Here is a 26,004-nt window from a genome sequence, read left to right as displayed (position 1 = left end):
CGTCGTCCGTCGGTAAGCAACCGTTGTGTTGTGAGGAGCAGACAGCTGCAACAACAACCTGCCTTCACAGCCTCAGTCTCTGTCTGTCAGCCACTTCTCAAAGTCAATCTTGTCTTTTCTCCACGTGTGTTTCTGTAGCGGCGTAGCGTGTCTCTCTGGCAGCACACACGCACACACACACACACACACACGCACGCGCACACACACACACACACACACACACGCACACACACACACACACACACACACACACGCACACGCACACGCACACACACACTAGACCTCCTCTAGAACGGCAGGAATCTTCTGGACAACATCTCCTCCTCGCGGTGGAGAGACGGACCAGGGTTCTAGACCACCTGACCAGGGAACAGTCATGTTGACGTTGTTGTAAGGCCACCGGGGGGTCAGAGAGACAACAGGAAGTCCTCCTACAGGAAGTCCCTCTACAGGAAGTCCCTCTACAGGAAGTCCCTCTACAGGAAGTCTCTCTACAGGAAGTCCCTCTACAGGAAGTCCTCCTACAGGAAGTCTACAGGAAGTCCTCCTACAGGAAGACCTCCTACAGGAAGTCCCTCTACAGGAAGTAGACCTGGAGGAGATTCACAGCAGGATAAACAAAACAACAACACAAATAAATAAGGAGTTCTCCAGACGGACAAAAGGTTTGGACTGCCGCTGACCCCCCCCCCTTCCCCCCAACCCCCCTCTCTCTGCCCCCCCCCTCTCTCTGCCCCCCCCCTCTCTCTGCCCCCCCCCTTCCCCCCAACCCCCCTCTCTCTGCCCCCCCCCTCTCTCTGCCCCCCCCCCCCCCCCCCCAGGACTATACGTAGGCCTTGTTGTGGCGGACCTTCCAGCGTTTGGAGCGCACCCTGAAGAGGAAGAACATGATCATGAGGAAGAGGCAGGAGGAGGCGTACAGCACCACGCACAGGCTCATGTCCACGCTGCTGAAGCCCAGGCCCAGGAACGACACGCCGGGGCGGGCCTCCCGCTGCACCCCCCCCTCCCCCACCCCTCCCCCGGTCCCCTGGCCCCCCCCCCCACCACCCCCGGCCTCCTCCACCACCCCCCCACCCCCACCTCCACCCTGGGGCAGAGACCCCCCCCCCTCCACCTCCAGACCCCTGGGCTGTGTGTGTGTCTGGGTCTGGGCCCCCCCCTCCTGCACCCCCGGCCCCGCCTCTGGTCCTGGCTTGGCTGGGGCTGGTCCTGGTCCTGGGGCGCCCCCCGCCCCCCCCTCCCCCGGGCCTGCGGGGGGGCTGAGGGTGTAGCGCGGGGAGATGTTGGCCGGGGCGTAGTGCAGCTTCAGGAAGGCCAGCACCGCGTCCTCCTGCCAGGCGTGCAGGCCGGCCGCCTCCTCGTGGCAGAGGGGGCAGAGCTCCGGGGGGGGCCACTGGCTCTTAGGGAAGCGGGGGTCCTCGCTCAGAGAGCCTGCGGGCGGGACAGACAAGGAAGTAAGTAAATACATATGATGTACGCAAGTCCCCAGTACGCTAACACGCTAATACGCTAACATACGCAAGTACCCGGTAGGCTAACACGCTAATACGCTAACATACGTAAGTAAGTAAGTAAGTAAGTAAGTAAGTAAAGTTTATTTATATAGCGCCTATCACAGACCAGCGGTCACAAAGTGCTTTACATAGGCTATCAAAACATAATTAAAGAGCAAAAGTAATAGCAGGTTAAAAGAAATAGGTAAACAAGTGAAAATAAAAACAAGAAACAAATAATAACAAGACACAGAAAGACAGACTTTTGGGGTTAGCCAAAAGCCTGTCTGTACAGGACAAGACAACATGGTGGTCAGTGACACACACACACACACACACACACACACTCAACACTGACTCAATCAATCAATCAGTCAATAGATCGATCAATATCTTTGTCAACCCACTTGGGAATTCACTAACCCCTCAGTGGGTAGAGGTGGTCTAGGGGACAGTGAGTTGGACTGGTGATCAGAAGGTCATTAGTTCAAATCCCACCTGGGAACACCACCACTAGTGTGTCCTTGAGTAAGACCTGGGAACACCACCACTAGTGTGTCCTTGAGTAGGACCTGGGAACACCACCACTAGTGTGTCCTTGAGTAAGACCTGGGAACACCACCACCAGTGCGTCCTAAGTTACTCCAGGGAGACTGTCCCTGGAATCTCTAACTGTTAGTCGCTTTGGAGAAATGGTTGAAACCCAACAACAGGTGTATCCACCTGGTTAGCTTAGGTGCTAGCTAGCTACTAGCTATAGAGCTGACCCATTTGCTAGGTTAGGTACTGCTGTGGTGCTGACCCACCTGTCCTGCTGACCCACCTGCGTCTACCTGTGTTTCGGACCCACCTGCGAGGCGTGCGTTGACGCGGTTGTGCTTCCTCCAGAGCCAGAGCACCTGCTGGTCCAGGGTGGAGACCTGGGCGAGGGACTCCGCCGCCATGGCCTCAAAGTGCTGCCCGCACTCCTGGCAGCCGAAGAACGTGGACACGTACCTGCGCACCGCCTGCAGCACCGCCCGGGGGTCGTCCTCTAGGCCTGGGGGGGGAGATGCTGAATTATGATTGGCTAACGCTAACCGGAATTATAACTTTCAGAAACGTTCCGGCATGGGTTCGAAAGCCGTGGCATCATCCAGTCAGGTGGTTGGTTCTCGTCTCCTTAATGTGTTTAACCCCTAACCCCCATCCACTCAGAGGTGGGTAACAGGGATGATGTCACAGTAAGGCAGGTGTCTATAGGAGGTAACAGTGATGATGTCACAGTAAGGCAGGTGTCTAGAGGAGGTAACAGTGATGATGTCACAGTAAGGCAGGTGTCTAGAGGAGGTAACAGTGATGATGTCACAGTAAGGCAGGTGTCTAGAGGAGGTAACAGGGATGATGTCACAGTAAGGCAGGTGTCTATAGGAGGAGGTAACAGTGATGATGTCACAGTAAGGCAGGTGTCTATAGGAGGTAACAGTGATGATGTCACAGTAAGGCAGGTGTCTATAGGAGGTAACAGTGATGATGTCACAGTAAGGCAGGTGTCTAGAGGAGGTAACAGTGATGATGTCACAGTAAGGCAGGTGTCTAGAGGAGGTAACAGTGATGATGTCACAGTAAGGCAGGTGTCTATAGGAGGTAACAGTGATGATGTCACAGTAAGGCAGGTGTCTAGGAGGAGGTAACAGTGATGATGTCACAGTAAGGCAGGTGTCTAGAGGAGGTAACAGTGATGATGTCACAGTAAGGCAGGTGTCTAGAGGAGGTAACAGTGATGATGTCACAGTAAGGCAGGTGTCTATAGGAGGTAACAGTGATGATGTCACAGTAAGGCAGGTGTCTAGAGGAGGTAACAGAGATGATGATGTCACAGTAAGGCAGGTGTCTATAGGAGGTAACAGTGATGATGTCACAGTAAGGCAGGTGTCTAGAGGTGGGTAACAGTGATGATGTCACAGTAAGGCAGGTGTCTATAGGAGGTAACAGTGATGATGTCACAGTAAGGCAGGTGTCTATAGGAGGTAACAGTGATGATGACACAGTAAGGCAGGTGTCTAGAGGAGGTAACAGTGATGATGTCACAGTAAGGCAGGTGTCTAGAGGTGGGTAACAGGGATGATGATGTCACAGTAAGGCAGGTGTCTAGAGGTGGGTAACAGTGATGATGTCACAGTAAGGCAGGTGTCTATAGGAGGTAACAGTGATGATGTCACAGTAAGGCAGGTGTCTAGAGGAGGTAACAGTGATGATGTCACAGTAAGGCAGGTGTCTAGAGGAGGTAACAGTGATGATGTCACAGTAAGGCAGGTGTCTATAGGAGGTAACAGTGATGATGTCACAGTAAGGCAGGTGTCTATAGGAGGAGGTAACAGTGATGATGTCACAGTAAGGCAGGTGTCTATAGGAGGTAACAGTGATGATGTCACAGTAAGGCAGGTGTCTATAGGAGGTAACAGTGATGATGTCACAGTAAGGCAGGTGTCTATAGGAGGTAACAGTGATGATGTCACAGTAAGGCAGGTGTCTAGGGCAGCGTTTCTCAACCGGGGTGCCGCGGCACACTGGGGCGCCCCCTGGTGTCTTCAGGGGTGCCGTCAAATAATTCTATATTCTGACGTTCATATGAATGAATGAATACATATATAAATAAATAAATATATACAAATAAATATAATCCAATACAATACAATTCATCATCAAAATCTGTCTGTCTTCCCATGTCACAATGTCAATACCGGGTTCAGTGTAAGGTCAGTGTGTCTGCACTGCAGCCTGCATTGTTTTTTCATTTACCGCGCAAAGACATTTCGAGCGGAAGCAGACAGGTAGTAGACAAGTAGCAGACAAGTAGCATCATGGAACGCTTTTTAAAAAGAAAGGCTCCAGAAGAAGCGAAGGTTGACTCTGAAACAGAGCCAACTCCATCCAGCTCTACATCGAAGGTAGATAAGGCCAAAAAAAGACAATACGACGACAGCTACTTAAATTATGGCTTCATCTCTAATGAGGATCCATCATGCCCTCTCCCTTTGTGCTTAATATGTGGCATGAAACTGTCAAATGAAGCGATGGTCCCGAGTAAACTCAAAAGACACCTAAGAACCAATCATCCATCACAAGCTGGCAAGGATTCTGAATACTTTGTTCGGATGAAAAGTCAGCATAGCCGTCAAGAACGGGTGATGATGAATTGCGCCAAAGTTTCGGTTAAAGCATTGGAGGCTAGCTACCTTGTAGCCGAAATTATTGCTAAGGCGAAGAAGCCACATACTATTGCCGAGTTAGTTATATTGCCAGCATGCACAGCAATAGTTAATCACATGCTAGGCCCACAAGCTGCAAAAGAGATAGCAAAGGTCCCGCTGTCTGACTGTACAATTGGAAGGCGAATCAATGCCATGTCTGCAGATATTGAAGATATCGTTTTGGAAAAAATCAAGGCAAGGGGACATTTTTCGTTGCAAATTGATGAATCTACAGACGTGAGTGGGCATGCTCAGCTATTGGCAAATGTTCGATTCGTAGACGGGGACCGTATCAGGGAGAATTTTTTATTTTGCAAACCACTTCCTACCAAAACGACCGGAGAGGAGATTTATCGTCTGACAACAGAGTACATTGAAAAGGGAGGATTAAGCTGGAATAACTGTGTCAGTATTTGCACTGATGGTGCGGCTGCTATGACGGGCAGTGCCAAGGGCTTCATCAGTAGGGTCAAAGCGCAAAACCCAGGCATGCGAACAACCCACTGCTTCCTTCACAGAGAGGCACTTGTTGCAAAGACACTACCCAAAGAACTGTCAGATGTACTGGACAGAGCGGTGGACATGGTTAATTTCATCAAGACGCGCCCGTTAAAGAGCCGTCTGTTTTCGATCCTATGCGAGGAAATGGGAGCAGAGCATCGTAGCTTGCTACTACACACAGCCGTCCGCTGGCTTTCGCGTGGGAAGGTGTTGGGCCGACTGTATGAGTTAAAAGAAGAACTGAAAACCTTCCTGATAGGAGAGAAATATGCACATGCGGAGCTGCTCGCAGATGAGCGATGGTGCGCAAAACTTGCGTACTTGGCCGATATCTTTAAGCATCTCAATGAGCTGAACATTAAAATGCAAGGCAAAGAAGAAAACCTTCTCACCTCGTCTGACAAACTGCGTGGCTTCAGATCTAAGCTCACACTCTGGCGTTCCTTTGTGGAACAGGGCAGGCTTGAGATGTTTCCCTTGTGTAGTGTGCATTCAAACAGCAGTACACTTTCTGACCTCATCACTCAGCATCTGAAAACTCTTGACGAGCGATTTAGGCACTATTTTCCATCTGAGTCTTATGCAGAGTTTGACTGGGTCCGTGATCCTTGGAGTTCAAGTGCACTCAAGAGCTCAAGTGAATTGTCACTGCCAACACAGGAGCAACTGGCAGAGATCAGGGAAGATCGCACATTGAAAATTAAATTTCAGGACATGGATTTGGACAGGTTTTGGGTATCAGTGGAAAACGAGTACCCACTAGCTTCAAGTAGCGCCGTTGCTATTCTTCTACCCTTCTCCACAACGTACTTGTGCGAACTGAGCTTTTCAAGCCTGACGTATATCAAAAACAAGTACAGGGAGCGACTGAGGGCTGTGGACCAGGAGCTCCGTGTCTGCCTCTCATCCATCCCTGCCAGAATAGGACGGTTGTGTGCGTCTTCCCAGGCGCAGGCCTCCCATTGATGGTGAGTCACACTCCCTCCCCTCTCTCTCAATAGCCGTTGTGTGTGTGTGTGTGTGTGTGTGTGTGTGTGTGTGTGTGTGTGTGTGTGTGCGCGCACGCTATATGGGGCCGTCTGAGTGATGCAGTGTCATTTTTGAATAGCTATATTTTAAACTGGGGTGCCTTGAGATTTTATGAACTTTTGAAGGGTGCCGTGACTGAAAAAAGGTTGAGAAATGCTGGTCTAGGGGGTAACAGGGATGATGCGTACCGGTGTTGACCAGGGCGTCAGGGCGGCTGGCAGCCTGCGTGGTGAGGACGTGGAACAGGGTCCAGAGGGAGCAGGGGTAGCCCCGCAGCCCCACCCTGCTGCCCTGACACCCCACCCACTGCAGCTGGTCGCTCAGGAAGAGCCCCGAGATCTACAGGGGGGGAGGGGAGGGGGGAGGGGAGGGGGAGAGGGGAGGGGAGGGGGGAGGGGAGGGGAGGGGGGAGGGGAGGGGGAGATAACTGTGTGTTTAGCAAAAACAAACATTGTATGTGTGTGTGTGTATGTGTGTGTGTGTTTGTGGGTGTGTGTGTGTGTGTGTGTGTGTGTGTGTGTGTGTGTGTGTGTGTGTGTGTGTGTGTGTGTGTGTGTGTGTGTGTGTCTCACCCTCATCTTGTTGTTGACCAGATCCAGGATGGCGGCGTAGGGGATCTCCTCCAGGGGCAGGCTGACCAGCCACTCCAGCAGCGTCTCCAGCAGCTTCACCACCGCCGCCCGGCCAGGGAACAGCTGGGGACCGCAACACTGTTACCATAGCAACCACCGGCCAGGGAACAGCTGGGGACCGCAACACTGTTACCATAGCAACCACCGGCCAGGGAACAGCTGGGGACCGCAACACTGTTACCATAGCAACCACCGGCCAGGGAACAGCTGGGGACCGCGACACTGTTACCATAGCAACCACCGGCCAGGGAACAGCTGGGGACCGCAACACCGTTACCATAGCAACCACCGGCCATGGAACAGCTGGAACATGCTGTTACCATAGCAACTGTCTACCTCACTGTCTACCTCACTGTTACTGTTACTACCTCACTGTTACTACCTCACTGTCTACCTCACTGTTACTACCTCACTGTTACTACCTCACTGTCTACCTCACTGTTACTACCTCACTGTTACTACCTCACTGTTACTACCTCACTGTTACTACCTCACTGTTACTACCTCACTGTTACTACCTCACTGTCTACCTCACTGTTACTACCTCACTGTTACTACCTCACTGTTACTACCTCACTGTTACTACCTCACTGTTACTACCTCACTGTCACTACCTCACTGTCTACCTCACTGTTACTACCTCACTGTTACTACCTCACTGTTACTACCTCACTGTTACTACCTCACTGTTACTACCTCACTGTTACTACCTCACTGTTACTACCTCACTGTTACTACCTCACTGTTACTACCTCACTGTTACTACCTCACTGTTACTACCTCACTGTTACTACCTCACTGTTACTACCTCACTGTTACTACCTCACTGTTACTACCTCACTGTCACTACCTCACTGTTACTACCTCACTGTCTACCTCACTGTCACTACCTCACTGTTACTACCTCACTGTTACTACCTCACTGTTACTACCTCACTGTTACTACCTCACTGTTACTACCTCACTGTTACTACCTCACTGTCTACCTCACTGTCACTACCTCACTGTTACTACCTCACTGTTACTACCTCACTGTTACTACCTCACTGTTACTACCTCACTGTCTACCTCACTGTTACTACCTCACTGTCACTACCTCACTGTTACTACCTCACTGTCTACCTCACTGTCACTACCTCACTGTTACTACCTCACTGTTACTACCTCACTGTTACTACCTCACTGTTACTACCTCACTGTCTACCTCACTGTTACTACCTCACTGTCACTACCTCACTGTTACTACCTCACTGTCTACCTCACTGTTACTACCTCACTGTTACTACCTCACTGTTACTACCTCACTGTTACTACCTCACTGTCACTACCTCACTGTTACTACCTCACTGTTACTACCTCACTGTTACTACCTCACTGTTACTACCTCACTGTCTACCTCACTGTTACTACCTCACTGTTACTACCTCACTGTTACTACCTCACTGTTACTACCTCACTGTTACTACCTCACTGTTACTACCTCACTGTTACTACCTCACTGTTACTGCCTCACTGTTACTACCTCACTGTTACTACCTCACTGTTACTACCTCACTGTTACTACCTCACTGTTACTACCTCACTGTCTACCTCACTGTTACTACCTCACTGTTACTACCTCACTGTTACTACCTCACTGTTACTACCTCACTGTTACTACCTCACTGTTACTACCTCACTGTTACTACCTCACTGTTACTACCTCACTGTTACTACCTCACTGTCTACCTCACTGTTACTACCTCACTGTTACTACCTCACTGTTACTACCTCACTGTCACTACCTCACTGTTACTACCTCACTGTTACTACCTCACTGTTACTACCTCACTGTTACTACCTCACTGTTACTACCTCACTGTTACTACCTCACTGTTACTACCTCACTGTCACTACCTCACTGTCACTACCTCACTGTTACTACCTCACTGTTACTACCTCACTGTTACTACCTCACTGTTACTACCTCACTGTTACTACCTCACTGTCACTACCTCACTGTTACTACCTCACTGTTACTACCTCACTGTTACTACCTCACTGTCACTACCTCACTGTCACTACCTCACTGTCTACCTCACTGTTACTACCTCACTGTTACTACCTCACTGTTACTACCTCACTGTTACTACCTCACTGTTACTACCTCACTGTCACTACCTCACTGTCACTACCTCACTGTTACTACCTCACTGTCTACCTCACTGTTACTACCTCACTGTTACTACCTCACTGTTACTACCTCACTGTTACTACCTCACTGTTACTACCTCACTGTCACTACCTCACTGTTACTACCTCACTGTTACTACCTCACTGTCACTACCTCACTGTTACTACCTCACTGTTACTACCTCACTGTTACTACCTCACTGTCACTACCTCACTGTCACTACCTCACTGTCACTACCTCACTGTTACTACCTCACTGTCACTACCTCACTGTCACTACCTCACTGTTACTACCTCACTGTCACTACCTCACTGTTACTACCTCACTGTTACTACCTCACTGTTACTACCTCACTGTTACTACCTCACTGTTACTACCTCACTGTCTACCTCACTGTTACTACCTCACTGTTACTACCTCACTGTTACTACCTCACTGTTACTACCTCACTGTCACTACCTCACTGTTACTACCTCACTGTTACTACCGCACTGTTACTACCTCACTGTTACTACCTCACTGTTACTACCTCACTGTCACTACCTCACTGTCTACCTCACTGTTACTACCTCACTGTTACTACCTCACTGTTACTACCTCACTGTTACTACCTCACTGTCACTACCTCACTGTCACTACCTCACTGTCTACCTCACTGTTACTACCTCACTGTTACTACCTCACTGTTACTACCTCACTGTTACTACCTCACTGTTACTACCTCACTGTTACTACCTCACTGTTACTACCTCACTGTTACTACCTCACTGTCACTACCTCACTGTCACTACCTCACTGTCTACCTCACTGTTACTACCTCACTGTTACTACCTCACTGTTACTACCTCACTGTCTACCTCACTGTTACTACCTCACTGTTACTACCTCACTGTTACTACCTCACTGTTACTACCTCACTGTTACTACCTCACTGTCACTACCTCACTGTCACTACCTCACTGTTACTACCTCACTGTTACTACCTCACTGTTACTACCTCACTGTTACTACCTCACTGTTACTACCTCACTGTTACTACCTCACTGTTACTACCTCACTGTTACTACCTCACTGTCACTACCTCACTGTCACTACCTCACTGTCACTACCTCACTGTCACTACCTCACTGTTACTACCTCACTGTCACTACCTCACTGTTACTACCTCACTGTTACTACCTCACTGTCTACCTCACTGTCACTACCTCACTGTCACTACCTCACTGTCACTACCTCACTGTCACTACCTCACTGTTACTACCTCACTGTCACTACCTCACTGTCACTACCTCACTGTTACTACCTCACTGTTACTACCTCACTGTTACTACCTCACTGTCACTACCTCACTGTCACTACCTCACTGTCACTACCTCACTGTCACTACCTCACTGTTACTACCTCACTGTTACTACCTCACTGTTACTACCTCACTGTTACTACCTCACTGTTACTACCTCACTGTCTACCTCACTGTCTACCTCACTGTTACTACCTCACTGTTACTACCTCACTGTCTACCTCACTGTCTACCTCACTGTTACTACCTCACTGTTACTACCTCACTGTTACTACCTCACTGTTACTACCTCACTGTTACTACCTCACTGTCACTACCTCACTGTCACTACCTCACTGTCACTACCTCACTGTTACTACCTCACTGTTACTACCTCACTGTTACTACCTCACTGTTACTACCTCACTGTTACTACCTCACTGTCACTACCTCACTGTCACTACCTCACTGTCACTACCTCACTGTCACTACCTCACTGTCACTACCTCACTGTCACTACCTCACTGTCACTACCTCACTGTCACTACCTCACTGTCACTACCTCACTGTCACTACCTCACTGTCACTACCTCACTGTTACTACCTCACTGTTACTACCTCACTGTTACTACCTCACTGTTACTACCTCACTGTTACTACCTCACTGTTACTACCTCACTGTTACTACCTCACTGTTACTACCTCACTGTTACTACCTCACTGTTACTACCTCACTGTTACTACCTCACTGTTACTACCTCACTGTTACTACCTCACTGTTACTACCTCACTGTCACTACCTCACTGTTACTACCTCACTGTTACTACCTCACTGTTACTACCTCACTGTTACTACCTCACTGTTACTACCTCACTGTTACTACCTCACTGTTACTACCTCACTGTCACTACCTCACTGTTACTACCTCACTGTTACTACTTCACTGTTACTACCTCACTGTTACTACCTCACTGTTACTACCTCACTGTTACTACCTGACTGTTACTACCTCACTGTTACTACCTCACTGTTACTACCTCACTGTTACTACCTGACTGTCTACCTCACTGTTACTACCTCACTGTCACTACCTCACTGTTACTACCTCACTGTCACTACCTCACTGTCACTACCTCACTGTTACTACCTCACTGTTACTACCTCACTGTTACTACCTCACTGTTACTACCTCACTGTTACTACCTCACTGTCACTACCTCACTGTTACTACCTCACTGTTACTACCTCACTGTTACTACCTCACTGTTACTACCTCACTGTTACTACCTCACTGTTACTACCTCACTGTTACTACCTCACTGTTACTACCTCACTGTTACTACCTCACTGTCTACCTCACTGTCACTACCTCACTGTTACTACCTCACTGTTACTACCTCACTGTTACTACCTCACTGTTACTACCTCACTGTTACTACCTCACTGTTACTACCTCACTGTTACTACCTCACTGTTACTACCTCACTGTTACTACCTCACTGTTACTATCTCACTGTTACTACCTCACTGTTACTACCTCACTGTCTACCTCACTGTTACTACCTCAGCCTTGGTTACCATAGCAACCACCAGGGCCTCTGCCTTGGTTACCATAGCAACCACCAGGGCCTCGGCCTTGGTTGCCATAGCAACCACCAGGGCCTCGGCCTTGGTTGCCATAGCAACCACCAGGGCCTCGGCCTTGCTGCGTTACCTTAGCAACCACCGTCACAAAGTCCTTGAAGGTCTTTAGCTCCTCCCCCTCCAGGGTGTGGTGCGTGGCTAGCTCCACCCTCAGCATGTAGTGAAGCCCCGCCTCTAGATCTGCCATGTACACCTCAGACCTGCACACACACACGCATGTACACACACACACACACACACACACACACACGTACACACACACGTACACACACACACACACACACACACACACACACACACAAAGGCAAGGCCAGTTCATTAGTACAGCACATTTCATACAGCAGGGCAATTCAAAGTGATTAAAATACAGAAAAATAAGATAGTAAGAAAAAATAAATAGATAAACATTTAACAACATAGCGCGCGCACACGCACACGCACTCTCACTCTCACTCTCACACACACACACACACACACATTGGTGTCAGACTGACTTGTCAAAGTCCCTCCAGGCGTGCGCGTCCTGGCCTCCCTCCAGCAGGGGGCGCTGGGCGGCGCTGCTCCTCCTGCTGACGCCCGGCAGCTGCTTCAGGAAAGAGGAGAAGAAGAAACGCAGCCTCTTCTGCCTGGAACACACACACACACACAGCGCCATTATAACACACTGTGACGTCCCTCTGTAGTATGAGGCTGTGTCTCAGGAGGTAGAGGCTGTGTCTCAGGAGGTAGAGGCTGTGTCTCAGGAGGTAGAGGCTGTGTCTCAGGAGGTAGAGGCTGTGTCTCAGGAGGTAGAGGCTGTGTCTCAGGAGGTAGAGGCTGTGTCTCAGGAGGTAGAGGCTGTGTCTCAGGAGGTAGAGTCGCCGTCTAATAATCGCAAGGTTGGCAGATCGGCGGTTCGAGCCCCGGCTGGCCACATGTCGAAGTGTCCTTGGGCAAGACACTGAACCCCAAATTGCTCCCAGTGAGCGGGCCGGCGCCTTGCATTGCAGTCTGGATTAGATGATTGAAGTTGTATATTTATTGGTTATATACCTGATACAGTCAGTCTGATTCAGATAGAGACGTTTACATGGAACATACTGGAGAAGCACTGAAGTAGATATATTATGTTCATATATAGAAAACATTTTATACCATCAATCAATCAATCAATCAATCAATCAATCAATCAGGGTTCTATTGTTTCATTCTGTCAACAAGTCCATGTTTACAAACATCAGTTATACCAACTGACACAATCAAAAAGTGATGAAAACAAAATCATGACAGAAAGATGCTACATTAGCAACGAGTGATTATCAACACAACATCATGGAGGACATGAAGAGATGTTCTGTAGCTAGAGAGCTGCTCATCCTCTCCCTCCATCAGGTGGGTCTCATTAGACTCACACTGAAACACACATCCAGTCACTTCTGTGTACCATCAAAGAGCCACCAACTAATGTAAACGGTAGATCAGATACATTAGCAGTGGATGTGTATGACATATCTGTGATGCTCTAGAAATGACACAGAACTTCCAACGGTCCTTGCTGTTATGGTTACGTTTAGGTAAGACATTTACATCATAATCAAAGGGTTTATTCATCTTTTACATTGCTGACTGGCTTTAAGGACATTAGTAAGTGTTATTGATGTTTGATTGTCTCAGAGGAACACTAAGGTCTAAGTACTGTAAGTTAGTTCATCATTGATTCAGACAGAGGGAGTGACCATGGATACAGACACCTTCGCTGGTAACACCCTCAGAGGATGAAGGTTACAAACATTCCAGGTTAATGGAAAGACTTTCTCAGTGAAGGTGTGTGTGAGTGTGTGTAGGTGTGTGTTAGTGTCAGGGTCAGAGAATGACAGCTTTCCTCTGTCCCAGTCCAGCTGCACTCTGACCCTCTGGGGGTTCTGGCTAACTGTGAGGTCAGTGTATGGAACACCTGGAACACCTGGACCACATGTATAAAACTCCCCATCACCAAACCGAAGCCACCAGGATCCATCCAAAAAGCCTGAGTCTCCCTTCCTGTCTGCAGACTCTGTCATCACACCCAGGGTATAGTCTGTACTCCCCCCCACCTCAACGTCCCAGCTGTGTGACCCTGAGTCAAAGCCCTCAGAGCCCAGGACCACAGCATAGGAGTCAAACCTCTCTGGGTTATCAGGAAGCTGCTGTTCCTCTTCTCCATCTGTCACACTGGTCAGATCCTCAGACAGGATGAGACATGGGTGGGCAGTGTTGGGGTCCAGAATCACAGGAGTGTATTCCACTATTCCCTGCATCTCCTCCCAGACTCTGAACTGCAGGTTGCCCAGGTGCTTTGCCACGTCTATCAGCGCTCCTGAAACCTTCTCTGGATCCGGCAGTGTGCTCTGGGCTCTGTCCATGGAGGCCTTGAAGTTCAGCAGGAATGTGATGTCATCAGCTTTTAGCTCCTCCTCCATGGCTGTGATTGTGTCTGAAAGTGATGATATCTCTCCGCTCAGCCCCTCAATCTTCCTCTTCATCACCTGACTCTTCTGCTCCTCTTCCTCCCTCAGTGCAGCGATCCTGACTCTCTCTTCATCTCGTAGAAACTGGTGAAGCTTCTCAAACTGCTCCTTCATCTGCCTCTCTGTGCGCTGGGCCTGGCTCTCAAGATGTTTAGCTGTTTCATCACAAGTCAGTTTAACCTGTTGAAAGGTCTTCAGCTTCTCCTTTAAGGGTTCCAGTGCAGTCTGGAGTTCACTCTTATGATCCAGTACAGCTTCATCTACCGGGCAACAGTCATGTTTTTTATGCTGTTTTGCAGTCTGACACACCAAACAGATGGGCTGTTTATCCTCCAGACAGAAGAGCTTGAGTTTCTCACTGTGCAGACTGCAGAGCACCTCAGACCAGACCCATGACCTCACCTTGTCCCATGACCTCACTCTGTCACATGTTTACACGTGATGTGTTGGAGATCACACAATATTCACTATGGACTATAGACTATGGACTATGACACGCACGCACACGCACACACACACGCAGGTACGTACACGTTGAGGGGGGCGTGTGTCCCGTTGGGGTGCAGCAGGTAGGCGGAGGGGAAGGAGGCCACGCCCAGCCTGCGGAGGAGGGCGGAGTCAGAGCTGAGGCCCCGCCTCACCACCAGCCCCTGGTACGCCATCAGGTCCAGGATCACCTAGGAGACCAGCCGGTTACTATGGCAACAACACCTAGGAGACCAGCCGGTTACTACGGCAACATCACCTAGGAGACCAGCCGGTTACTACGGCAACAACAACAACAACAACACTAATATGTTGTTGATGTTGTTGTTGTTGTTGTTAGTGTTGTTGTTGTTGTAGTAGCTGGCTGGCTTAGGTGATGTTGCCGTAGTAACCGGCTACAATAATAATAATAATAATAATAATAATAATAATAGACAGTGTGGTATTAATCTCCATGGTAACAGAGTCATCACACAGTAAGGAGCAGGGAAGACTTCTACAGGAGGAAAAATACTATTTCTAAAATATAGTATAGCGTGTCCTACCTCTAGCCCCTCCCCCCCTCCTCTAGCCCCTCCCCCTCCTCTAGCCCCTCCCCCCCTCCTCTAGCCCCTCCCCCCTCCTCTAGCCCCTCCCCCCTCCTCTAGCCCCTCCCCCCCTCCTCTAGCCCCTCCTCTAGCCCCTCCCCCTCCTCTAGCCCCTCCCCCCCTCCTCTAGCCCCTCCCCCCCTCCTCTAGCCCCTCCCCCCCTCCTCTAGCCCCTCCCCCCTCCTCTAGCCCCTCCCCCCTCCTCTAGCCCCTCCCCCCCTCCTCTAGCCCCTCCCCCTCCTCTAGCCCCTCCCCCCCTCCTCTAGCCCCTCCCCCCTCCTCTAGCCCCTCCCCCCTCCTCTAGCCCCTCCCCCCTCCTCTAGCCCCTCCCCCCTCCTCTAGCCCCTCCCCCTCTCCTCTAGCCCCTCCCCCCTCCTCTAGCCCCTCCCCCTCTCCTCTAGCCCCTCCTCTAGCCCCTCCCCCCTCCTCTAGCCCCTCCCCCTCCTCTAGCCCCTCCTCCCTCCTCTAGCCCCTCCTCTAGCCCCTAGCCCCTCCCCCCTCCTCTAGCCCCTCCCCCTCCTCTAGCCCCTCCTCCCTCCTCTAGCCCCTCCTCTAGCCCCTCCCCCCTCCTCTAGCCCCTCCCCCTCCTCTAGCCCCTCCTCCCTCCTCTAGCCCCTCCCCCCCTCCTTTAGCCCCTCCTCCCTCCTCTAGCCCCTCCTCTAGCCCCTCCCCCCTCCTCTAGCCCCTCCCCCTCCTCTAGCCCCTCCTCCCTCCTCTAGCCCCTCCCCCCCTCCTCTAGCCCCTCCTCCCTCCTCTAGCCCCTCCCCCCCTCCTTTAGCCCCTCCCCCCCTCCTCTAGCCCCTCCTCTAGCCCCTCCCCCCCTCCTCTAGCCCCTCCTCCCTCCTCTAGCCCCTCCCCCCCTCCTTTAGCCCCTCCCCCTCTCCTCTAGCCCCTCCTCTAGCCCCTCCCCCCCTCCTCTAGCCCCTCCCCCCCTCCTCTAGCCCCTCCTCCCTCCTCTAGCCCCTCCCCCCCTCCTCTAGCCCCTCCCCCCCTCCTCTAGCCCCTCCTCTAGCCCCTCCCCCCTCCTCTAGCCCCTCCCCCCTCCTCTAGCCCCTCCCCCTCCTCTAGCCCCTCCCCCCTACCTCTCGGCCCACGTAGGAGTCGTCCTTCTCCAGGATGATGGCCGTGTAGCGGTCCGACTTCTGACCCAGCAGAGGCAGCAGCTCCTCAGACCTAACACACACACACACACACACACACACACACACACACACACACACACAGACCAGGAGTAAGTCTAGGGTCGAACACACACAGACCAGGAGTAGGGAGTAGTGTCTCGGGGTTAGGGGTCAGGGGTAGGGTACTGACCTGTAGGGGTCAGGGGTAGGGTCTAGGTTTAGGGGTCTAGGGTTAACAGGGCTTAAAGTGGGAAAAATTCCTGTGCCTGAAACTTTTTCTTGGGGAGGGGGGTCACAGTTTGAGATATTGGGAGAGCGGGTACAGAAGACAGCTTCTTGTCTCAATGTTTAAATGCATTAATACTATTTTATAGTCAATACAAGATATATGTCTCAATGTTAAAATGCATTAATACTTTAAATGAATGTGCAACAATACTATGTGCAATATGACAACCCTTGTGTACATAAGGTTCAGATATAGGAAAAGTTAGGATATTTATAGCATAGCATAGAGTACAGCACAGTGTTTTATTGTATAGTATAGTAGTATAGTAGATAGTGTACATAGCCTTTATTTATGTAAACCAGCTCTTTTCCCTTTTTTATTTTACCCTTGGCCCTCGTGTTTTTAGTCTTTTTCCAAGCACCAGGGGAGCCCCCTCTCCGAAATTTCGTTGTATGGTACCTGTACTGTATTACAGTTTTTCTCAATTGCTAAAACACATTTCACAAAACTTTCCTCCATTTTCCCAAAACTCTAAACACAACACACTTTTCTAAAGCTACATAAGCAAAACCACACCTTCTCTCTTCAAAACTCAAACTCAAACCCTACCCCTAATCCTAACCCTAACCTTACTGTAACCCTAGCACCTAACCCTAACCCTAGTTTTCCCACATGTATGATAGTTATGCATAAAAATAAATCTGCGCTCCCTGTCTAACGTTATATCTAACATTACATATTTTACATTACAGTAAGGCTGATTTTGCATGATAGTCATGCATTTTTAGATATCTATTTCCCCCCTTTAAATGGCATATGATGTCCGAAATTTTACTAAAGTTCAGCCGCGAAGTTGTTGCACTGTTGTCCTATCGAGTTTTACGTAAATAAAGGTTTGAAAAATGTTACCGTATTCCCACATGTACCGTAACATGTACAATACTGTACTGTATCACAACTCAATGCAAACACTACAGAGGATCCATTACACACAACAATACTCACTGAAAACAATGTTCAGGGTGTGATGTTTTTTTATTTATTTATGGAACTATACCACACACACACACACACACACACACACACACACACACACACACACACACACAATCATTTGCAACAAGTGTCTTAAATTTTGAGTCGTTATGTTTAATGAATGAAGCCAGGTGTGTTCATTGTGTTAAAATGTTGCTGACTGTGGCAAGCATTTTGCATCACATGAGCTTTAATTTGAGAATTTGAATTTGAGTTTTTTGCAACTTGTGTTTTAGCAAGACAAAATGTGTTTAGATTTATGAGAAAAGGAGGATTGTGTTTTGTGAATTGTGTCTTCATGTGAAATGTGTTTATGGTTTTGGCAAATGGGAGCTCGTTTTATTAAATGTGTTTAGAGAACTGGTCATTTGGTTTAGAGAATTGGCTTTTGTGTTTTAGCAATTGGGAAAAACTGTAATGACAATAAAGACCATTCATTCATTCATTCATAATACTGTTTTATACTTAATAAAATAAAATAAAAATAGATGTCTTTAAAAGGCCAAACTGATTGCATCACTTATTAAGCCACTATCACTATAACAATACAGAATAAAATATATACATGTCTTTAAAAGAACAAACTGATTACTTATTAAGCCACTATCACTTATATTCTCCTTCTTGGCACCACGTCCCATAAGGCTTCCCGTCACTACTCAGGGTTTTTCCTGGCTCAAAATGAGGCGGAGGTGGTACCAGTGGTGTTAGACATCGGGGAGGGCCCATGAAGCAGGGCTGTCTGAGGGTCCTTAAACGAGCATCAAACACTTAATTTCTTGCATTCTGGTGAATTGATATGCACCAATTTGTGCCCTTTCGCCATCAATTTATGGTGGAAATGTCATTATTTATGTAAAGGAAAAAACAATATTCAGGCACCAGATGGCCATTCAAAATATTATGTAATATAATGCAATATAAGGCTCTCAGGCATTCTGTACTTTCAAATATGTATTCTCCTTGATCAGTCAACATCAACTATCAGCTGTTTCGCTAGCAAACACGAAAGCTAAGTTATTTGTGAAACAGCGCCCCCGCCACCACGTCGGCGCAATGGCGCAATTGCAGTTTATTTATTTATATTTTTAATTCTCCCGCGCCGGAAATCCGGCACTGTGCCGGAGTACTTTAAGCCCTGGGTTAGGGGTCAGGGGTAGGGTCTAGGTTTAGGGGTCAGGGGTAGGGTACTGACCTGTAGGGGTGCAGCGGGGGCCAGTCCTGTCTGGTGTGGTTCTGTAGGAAGTCGACCATCAGCTGCCGGACCGTCTGGATCTCCCTGTCCGCCTCTGTAGAGGTCAGAGGTCAGACACGGTACTGCACCCTGAACCCACCATGCTGTACTATTTTGATGGCCAATACGAGTTGCCTAGTAAGACTTACATCTCCAAAACTGCCAACATACGTTTATGATAATACAGAGGCATGGTTTACTGCATAGGCTGCTGTGTTGTTACATTATCTGTGTTGTTACATTATCTGGGTCACATAACAGTGAAACGGTAACGGGATTACACTTATATATCTCCTTATCCCAAAGCGCTTTACAACGGCCTCTCATTCACCCATTCACACACACATTCACACACACATTCACACACCAATGACGGCCAAGCTGCCATGCAAGGCGCCGGCCCGCTCACTGGGCAAAATGTGGGGTTCAGTAACAATTATATTGTTAATGAGAATTATTTCTGATACAATTAAGTGTCCAGAATTTTATTTTAATTGTTACAGGCCTAACACACGCATAAGGACACACACACACACGCACGCATGTACGTACACACACACACACACACACACACACACACACACACACACACACACACACACACACCTACCTCTGTAGGTGGTCCCCAGGTCAGCCGTGGCGCCGTGAGCTCTGAAGTACTGAGGAGGAAACACAGCAGGGGTCAGAGGTCAGGTGTGTGTGTGTGTGTGTGTGTGTGTGTACCTACTTTAAAGGTGGGTAGAAGGTGGATGTGTGTTAGGCTTGGGCTGTATACTTCTTCTTTTTTTTTACCCTAAAAATCCCCAGTTTAACCCTGGTTTACAGTTTAACCCTGGTTCACAGTTTAACCCTGGTTTACAGTTTAACCCTGGTTTACAGTTTAACCCTGGTTTACAGTTTAACCCTGGTTCACAGTTTAACCCTGGTTTACAGTTTAACCCTGGTTCACAGTTTAACCCTGGTTCACAGTTTAACCCTGGTTTACAGTTTAACCCTGGTTTACAGTTTAACCCTGGTTCACAGTTTAACCCTGGTTTACAGTTTAACCCTGGTTCACAGTTTAACCCTGGTTCACAGTTTAACCCTGGTTTACAGTTTAACCCTGGTTTACAGTTTAACCCTGGTTCACAGTTTAACCCTGGTTTACAGTTTAACCCTGGTTTACAGTTTAACCCTGGTTTACAGTTTAGGTTATTTATTTGACATCGTTTACATAAAGTTCTGTCATCACCTTCGTAGCATCTTCAGCCGCACACACAGAGGCGCTGGACACTCTGAAGGTGTTTATTACACGTAGCAGAATCGCTTTTATGACAAAAAAACTAGCGTTGCTGTTTGTTTAGAACGCGATGTATGGTTTAATCATAAAACCAGCCAACCCTAATGTGTGTGTGTGTGCAGGGCTCTACGCTAACCTTTAAATGAAAAATGTTAGGGGCACACAAAGAAATTTAGGAGCACAGTGAAAAATGTAATTATAACACATTTTTATTAGTGATTTTGCAATTTTTGCACCAAAATCACACATTGGCCCATGCCTACAGCCCTACTAGACGCAGAGTTGATGGCATTGTATTATGGTAACTAGCTGTGTCAAGTTCTCCTGGTTAGCAGCATGTTCATTCATTCATCCATGTCATGCCTGTCAGCTAGCAGCTAGCAGCCCAGCCAGGCTTTAGGGCTAGGTCTGTCAGCTAGCAGCCCAGCCAGGCCATGCAGAGGTCTGTCTCCATGCTGCCCACCTCCCTGCTGCTGGGTCAGGCTACATCAGTCACACACGGTGGCCAGACAACTCCACATCTAGGGGTATTAAACTACCCCACATCCAGATGACCAGTCCCCAGCCCCATGCTGCCCGGGGTGGTGACATGTGGAGGTGGCCAGCCCAGCACGGTGCCTCTGCGGCGGCTAGCTGTTAGCACACCACCATCCCCGGGGGTCCCACCTCTCTGCCACACTCAAGTACAACATGTTGCATTTTCATGCCATTAGGCAACTTGCTTCCTAGGGTTTCCTAGGATTAGAGATGCATTTGGACTTCTGGAGTACCTCCACTACTTTCAATGGGTTCTGAAGGTCTGAGAGCTTTCTACTTTCTACCCTGGGTAGTTAACCCTGGTTGTAACCTTGGGTTCAAATCTGGAGTGTGTGGGACCAAATCTGTAGATGTGGTGAGCTAATGAAGCTAATGAAGCTTGAGATGAGAAAAGGGCGCTTGTCTCTTTAAGGCCCAGGAGGGAGTTAGCGATTAGCGATGTTAGCTTAGCGCCAGTTTAACAGAAGTAACTTCACTTTTAACATGACTTCCCGTGGTCGTAGCGGGCTGGCTGACGGCTTAAAATGTGGCCACACGGTTCGCGCAGATTTATTTTTAGAAAAAAAAATTAAAATTATTATTTTTTTTTTTTTTTTAAAACGGTACTCGCACGTGTGCTCGTGAATTTATTTCTCTAGTCGCACAGATGTATTTTTAGTCGCAAATGCGAGTGAAATGGTCGCACTGTAGAGCCCTGGTGTGTGTGTGTGTGTGTGTGTGTGTGTGTGTGTGTGTGTGTGTGTACGTACTCTGAAGGTAGGATAGAAGTGGATCCCCATCTCCTTGCAGACATCAAAGTTGTTCTCCTGGGCGCAGTCCAGCACCCCCACACGGATGGCCTGTTCCCAGTCTGGGGGGGGGGGGGGGGGGGGGAGGGGGTTGTTATAGCAACACATCCAATAAGACCTGTTATGACTTTATTGATCTGAGCTGAACTGTCTGCCAGGTGGACTGACCATGGATTATCATTTATAACTGATAACAACTGCAGTGTCTCACACACACACACTCTCTCTGTCTCTCTCTCTGTCTCTCTCTGTCTCTCTCTCTCTCTCTGTCTCTCTCTCTCTCTCTCTCTCTCTCTCTCTCTCTCTCTCTCTCTCTCACAAACACACTTTCTCTCACACAGTCAACCCCCCCCCCCCCACACACACACACACACACTCACACACTCACACACTCACACACTCACACACTCCTCCAGTAGTCTGGGTGGTGCAGCTCTGAGGTCAGAGGTCAGGAAGGTTGAGCAGCTGGCAGGCGGCTAGCCCTCAGTCAGCCAATCACAGGCCAGCTAGCTCCCAGTCAGCCAATCACAGGCCAGCTAGCCAGCAGGCAGCAACAAAGACACACACACACACACACACACATACATACACACACACACACACACACACACACAGACTATGAATGCCAGTTACTGGGAGCTACAGTCCTCTACCTCAGAGCTCTACTGGTGGTTTAACTGAGACACACTGAGACTACTACTGATGACACTGTTTTATATGTGCATGACAAACACCTGGCAGCTGCCAAACTTAGCTCTGCTATGGAAAAGGTCACCAAATGGCTCAACAGCTCTTGCCTCCAGCTCAACGTTAATAAAACTGTAGGAATGTTCTTCTCCAAACAACACAATATGACCACGGCAAACATAACCATTTCAGGGCAAAACATTAGTATAGTTCCGTCGTTCAAATATTTAGGGATCATCATTGATTCAAACCTGACTTTCAAAGAGCACATCAAGAAAGTGTCTGGTAGGTAGGGATGCTCCGATCTGGATTTTTGGGGCCGATACCGATCACCGATTTTTTTCCTCAAGATCAACCGATACCGATTTTTTTTTTAAATACATAACTGTAGGCCTACTGACTGGATAGCCTACATATTTTTTGCTTTTTAGACAAAAGTTTTGATCCATTAGGCACCAAGCAAACGCAGACCCATTTTTATGGCATAGTAAAAGTCTGGCCTATCACCCAGTTAGGGCCTGAAGCCCAAGTCAGTGATATGGCTGTATAAAAGACATCATAAACGTGGCCTTCATGGTTTACATACTGTTACGTCCTCCTATGTTTTCTGTTCAGTTATCTGTCTTCCCCAGGAAAAAAGGAAAAAAAAAGATCGGTTTTTGCGATCGGCCATTTTTGCCGATCACCGATCGAGTCATTTGGAGTGAAATCGGCCGATTTAAATCAGTGGCCGATCAATCGGAGCATCCCTACTGGTAGGGTGAAGTTTGGCCTGGCAAACTTCAGGTACATCAGAAGCTCACTGACCATGAGTGCTGCCAGACTATATATGGACGCATCAATTATGTCGCACCTCACATATTGTTTGACAAGCTGGGGCCATGCATACAGCACTTCCCTAAAGCCATTAGCCACCCTATACAAGCGGACCCTTAAGGTCATGGACCAGAAGCCCAACAGCACACACTACTGTACCATCCTAGACAAATGTAAATACCTTAGCTGGGAAGACACCATCAAATACAAAAACATCTGTCTCATCCATAAAATTCTGCATAACAAAGCTCCTCCCCCGCTTAACTCTTTCATAAACCAGCGTGACCACAGCTTACGGCCCACCAGAAGCACCTCTCGTGGCGACCTTATAGTTCCATTCAGGAAAAGCACCTTCAGTAAGCAATCCTTCTCAGTGATAGCAATAGAAAACTGGAACTCACTACCCAACCAACTCAAAGACATACATACTTACTCCACCTTCACAACACACATGAAAGCCAGGCTGACACAGAACTATACTTGTCCTCATTAATCCCACTCTGTGCTGCCTCTCCATAATGCCTTTTATTGTATGTTTTGTTCTGTTTAATGTATTGCTGTTTGTAAGTGCTTAATGTTGTGTGGCCTGTAATTGTCCTGTGGCTTCTATGTGCTTGAAATGTCGCTGCCCCCATAAGTGTGTATGTGGTGTTTGTTGTAGCCCCTTCAATCACCTCAGCTTGCTTACGTGTGTTTTTTGTCAAGTGTGATGTTGGGGTACCTTGTCTCAGCCACGTGTTCTTAGAATATTTAAATGTTTTATTTTAACTAATGACGTTACTTTTCAGGATGCCATGTTGCAACTGGCCGGGGACTTCAGCTGAAAATTAGCCGACTAGGCTAACGCTGCCTTTTTTACTGTATTTTATGGTTCATGTATTTGGATTGTCCTCGATATAATAAACTAATAAACTAAACTAAAACTAAACTACTAACCAAGACTATACTAGTTGTGTTCACTGAAGCACCCCCAGACAGAAAGAGAGAGAGAGACAGAGAGAGAGAGACAGACAGAGAGACAGAGAGAGAGAGAGACAGACAGACAGAGAGAGACAGACAGAAAGAGAGAGACAGACAGAGACAGACAGAAAGAGAGAGAGAGACAGAGAGAGAGAGACAGACAGAGAGACAGAGAGAGAGAGAGACAGACAGACAGAGAGACAGAGAGAGACAGACAGAAAGAGAGAGAGACAGAGAGAGAGAGACAGACAGAGAGAGACAGAGACAGAGAGAGAGACAGAGACACAGAGAGACAGACAGAGAGAGAGAGAGAGACAGAGACAGAGAGAGAGACAGAGAGACAGACAGAGAGACAGACAGACAGACAGACAGAGAGACAGACAGACAGAGAGACAGACAGACAGACAGCCAGACAGAGAGAGAGAGACAGACAGACAACAGTGAGAACAGTTAACAGTGGACACCTGTTGGGTCAGGTGTGACCAGGGAGGCCTGCTCTTATTGGCTGTTCACCTGTTTGACCAGCAGCGACTATCTGTGTGTGTGTGTGTGTGTGTGTGTGTGTGTGTGTGTGTGTGCAAGACGTCTGTGTGTGTGTATAACCTGGTCTGAGCAGGTATATGATATTATAATAAAAACGGTTATATAAAATCTAACATCAGCCAGTTGCACTAAGCCACACTGAGCCACTAAAGCAACAGCTGCTTGCTGCCTACCAGCTGTTACACTGAGCTGAGCTAACCAGGCTAACAGGCTAGCACAGCATCACAACAACAACAACAACAACAACAACAACAACAAGGTTTGCGTCCCAGATGGATGTGTGGTCGAGGTCCAGACCCAGCCTCTCTCCCACCTCCCCCAGACCTCAAGACCCAGCCTCTCTCCCCCCCAGACCCCCCTACCTCTCACGTCCACCAGACCCCCAGACCCAGCCTCTCTCCTCTACCCCCCCACAGACCCCCACACCCCCCTCCCCTCCCTACCTCTCACGTCCCCGGCCAGGCCCTTCCAGGTGGGGGAGTACCTACCTCTCACGTCCCCGGCCAGGCCCTTCCAGGTGGGGGAGTACCTACCTCTCACGTCCCCGGCCAGGCCCTTCCAGGTGGGGGAGTACCTACCTCTCACGTCCCCGGCCAGGCCCTTCCAGGTGGGGGAGTACCTACCTCTCACGTCCCCGGCCAGGCCCTTCCAGGTGGGGGAGTACCTACCTCTCACGTCCCCGGCCAGGCCCTTCCAGGTGGGGGAGTACTGGATGCAGTGGCCGCACCAGGAGGAGTAGAACTGGATCAGCCAGGCGGAGGAGGAGTTGGTCAGGCTGGGGCGCAGCGAGGCGCCGCTCAGGATCACCACCGGGTCCTCCTCCGTGTACAGCCGGCGGGGGGTGGCCCGGGCCGGGGGGGGCAGCAGCAGGGCGGTGGAGAGCAGCAGGGAGGCCAGCAGGGAGGCGGCGGCGGCGGGGAGGGCCATCCGGAGGGCCACAGCTACTCACACAGCCCAGCAGAGAGGCACTATCATGGCTCTCCTACTCGGACAACATGACGCTGAACTGGACTGTTGTGTTGCTCAGTGGCGACGTGATGACGTGTTGACGCTGCTGACGCGACGTGATGACGTATTGACGCTGCTGACGCTGTTGCTGGCGCGACGTGCTGACGCTGCCGACGCCGTTGGCGACGTGATGACGTATTGACGCTGCTGCGTCTTCTTCTTGACCAACTTGAGGCGCATTACCGCCCCCTACCGGACTGTGATTGGACGGTTTATTTGA

General features: G+C 49.1%; 1 protein-coding gene across 1 annotated transcript; it reads right to left on the bottom strand.

The window, feature by feature from the left end:
* Positions 1 to 823: 823 nt before the first annotated feature.
* On the bottom strand, positions 824 to 25,742 carry qsox2 (quiescin Q6 sulfhydryl oxidase 2; the record flags this gene model as incomplete). Its single annotated transcript, XM_080532872.1, has 13 exons — positions 25,445 to 25,742; positions 21,732 to 21,832; positions 19,777 to 19,825; positions 19,128 to 19,221; positions 16,630 to 16,720; positions 15,006 to 15,151; positions 12,483 to 12,614; positions 12,059 to 12,188; positions 6,832 to 6,954; positions 6,448 to 6,598; positions 2,347 to 2,535; positions 1,172 to 1,434; positions 824 to 1,003 (listed from the first exon to the last, which is right to left on the bottom strand). The coding sequence occupies exons 1-13, from the start codon at positions 25,701 to 25,703 to the stop codon at positions 824 to 826; spliced, it is 1,908 nt and encodes a 635-aa protein (XP_080388998.1). The 5' UTR covers positions 25,704 to 25,742.
* Between the last annotated feature and the right edge of the window lie 262 nt (positions 25,743 to 26,004).

The sequence above is a fragment of the Nansenia antarctica genome, assembly GCF_963989245.1.
Source record: "Nansenia antarctica genome assembly, chromosome: 5".
NCBI lineage: Eukaryota > Metazoa > Chordata > Actinopteri > Argentiniformes > Microstomatidae > Nansenia > Nansenia antarctica.
Note: the sequence above shows the minus strand (reverse complement) of the source record. Positions and strands in the feature narration are given on the sequence as shown.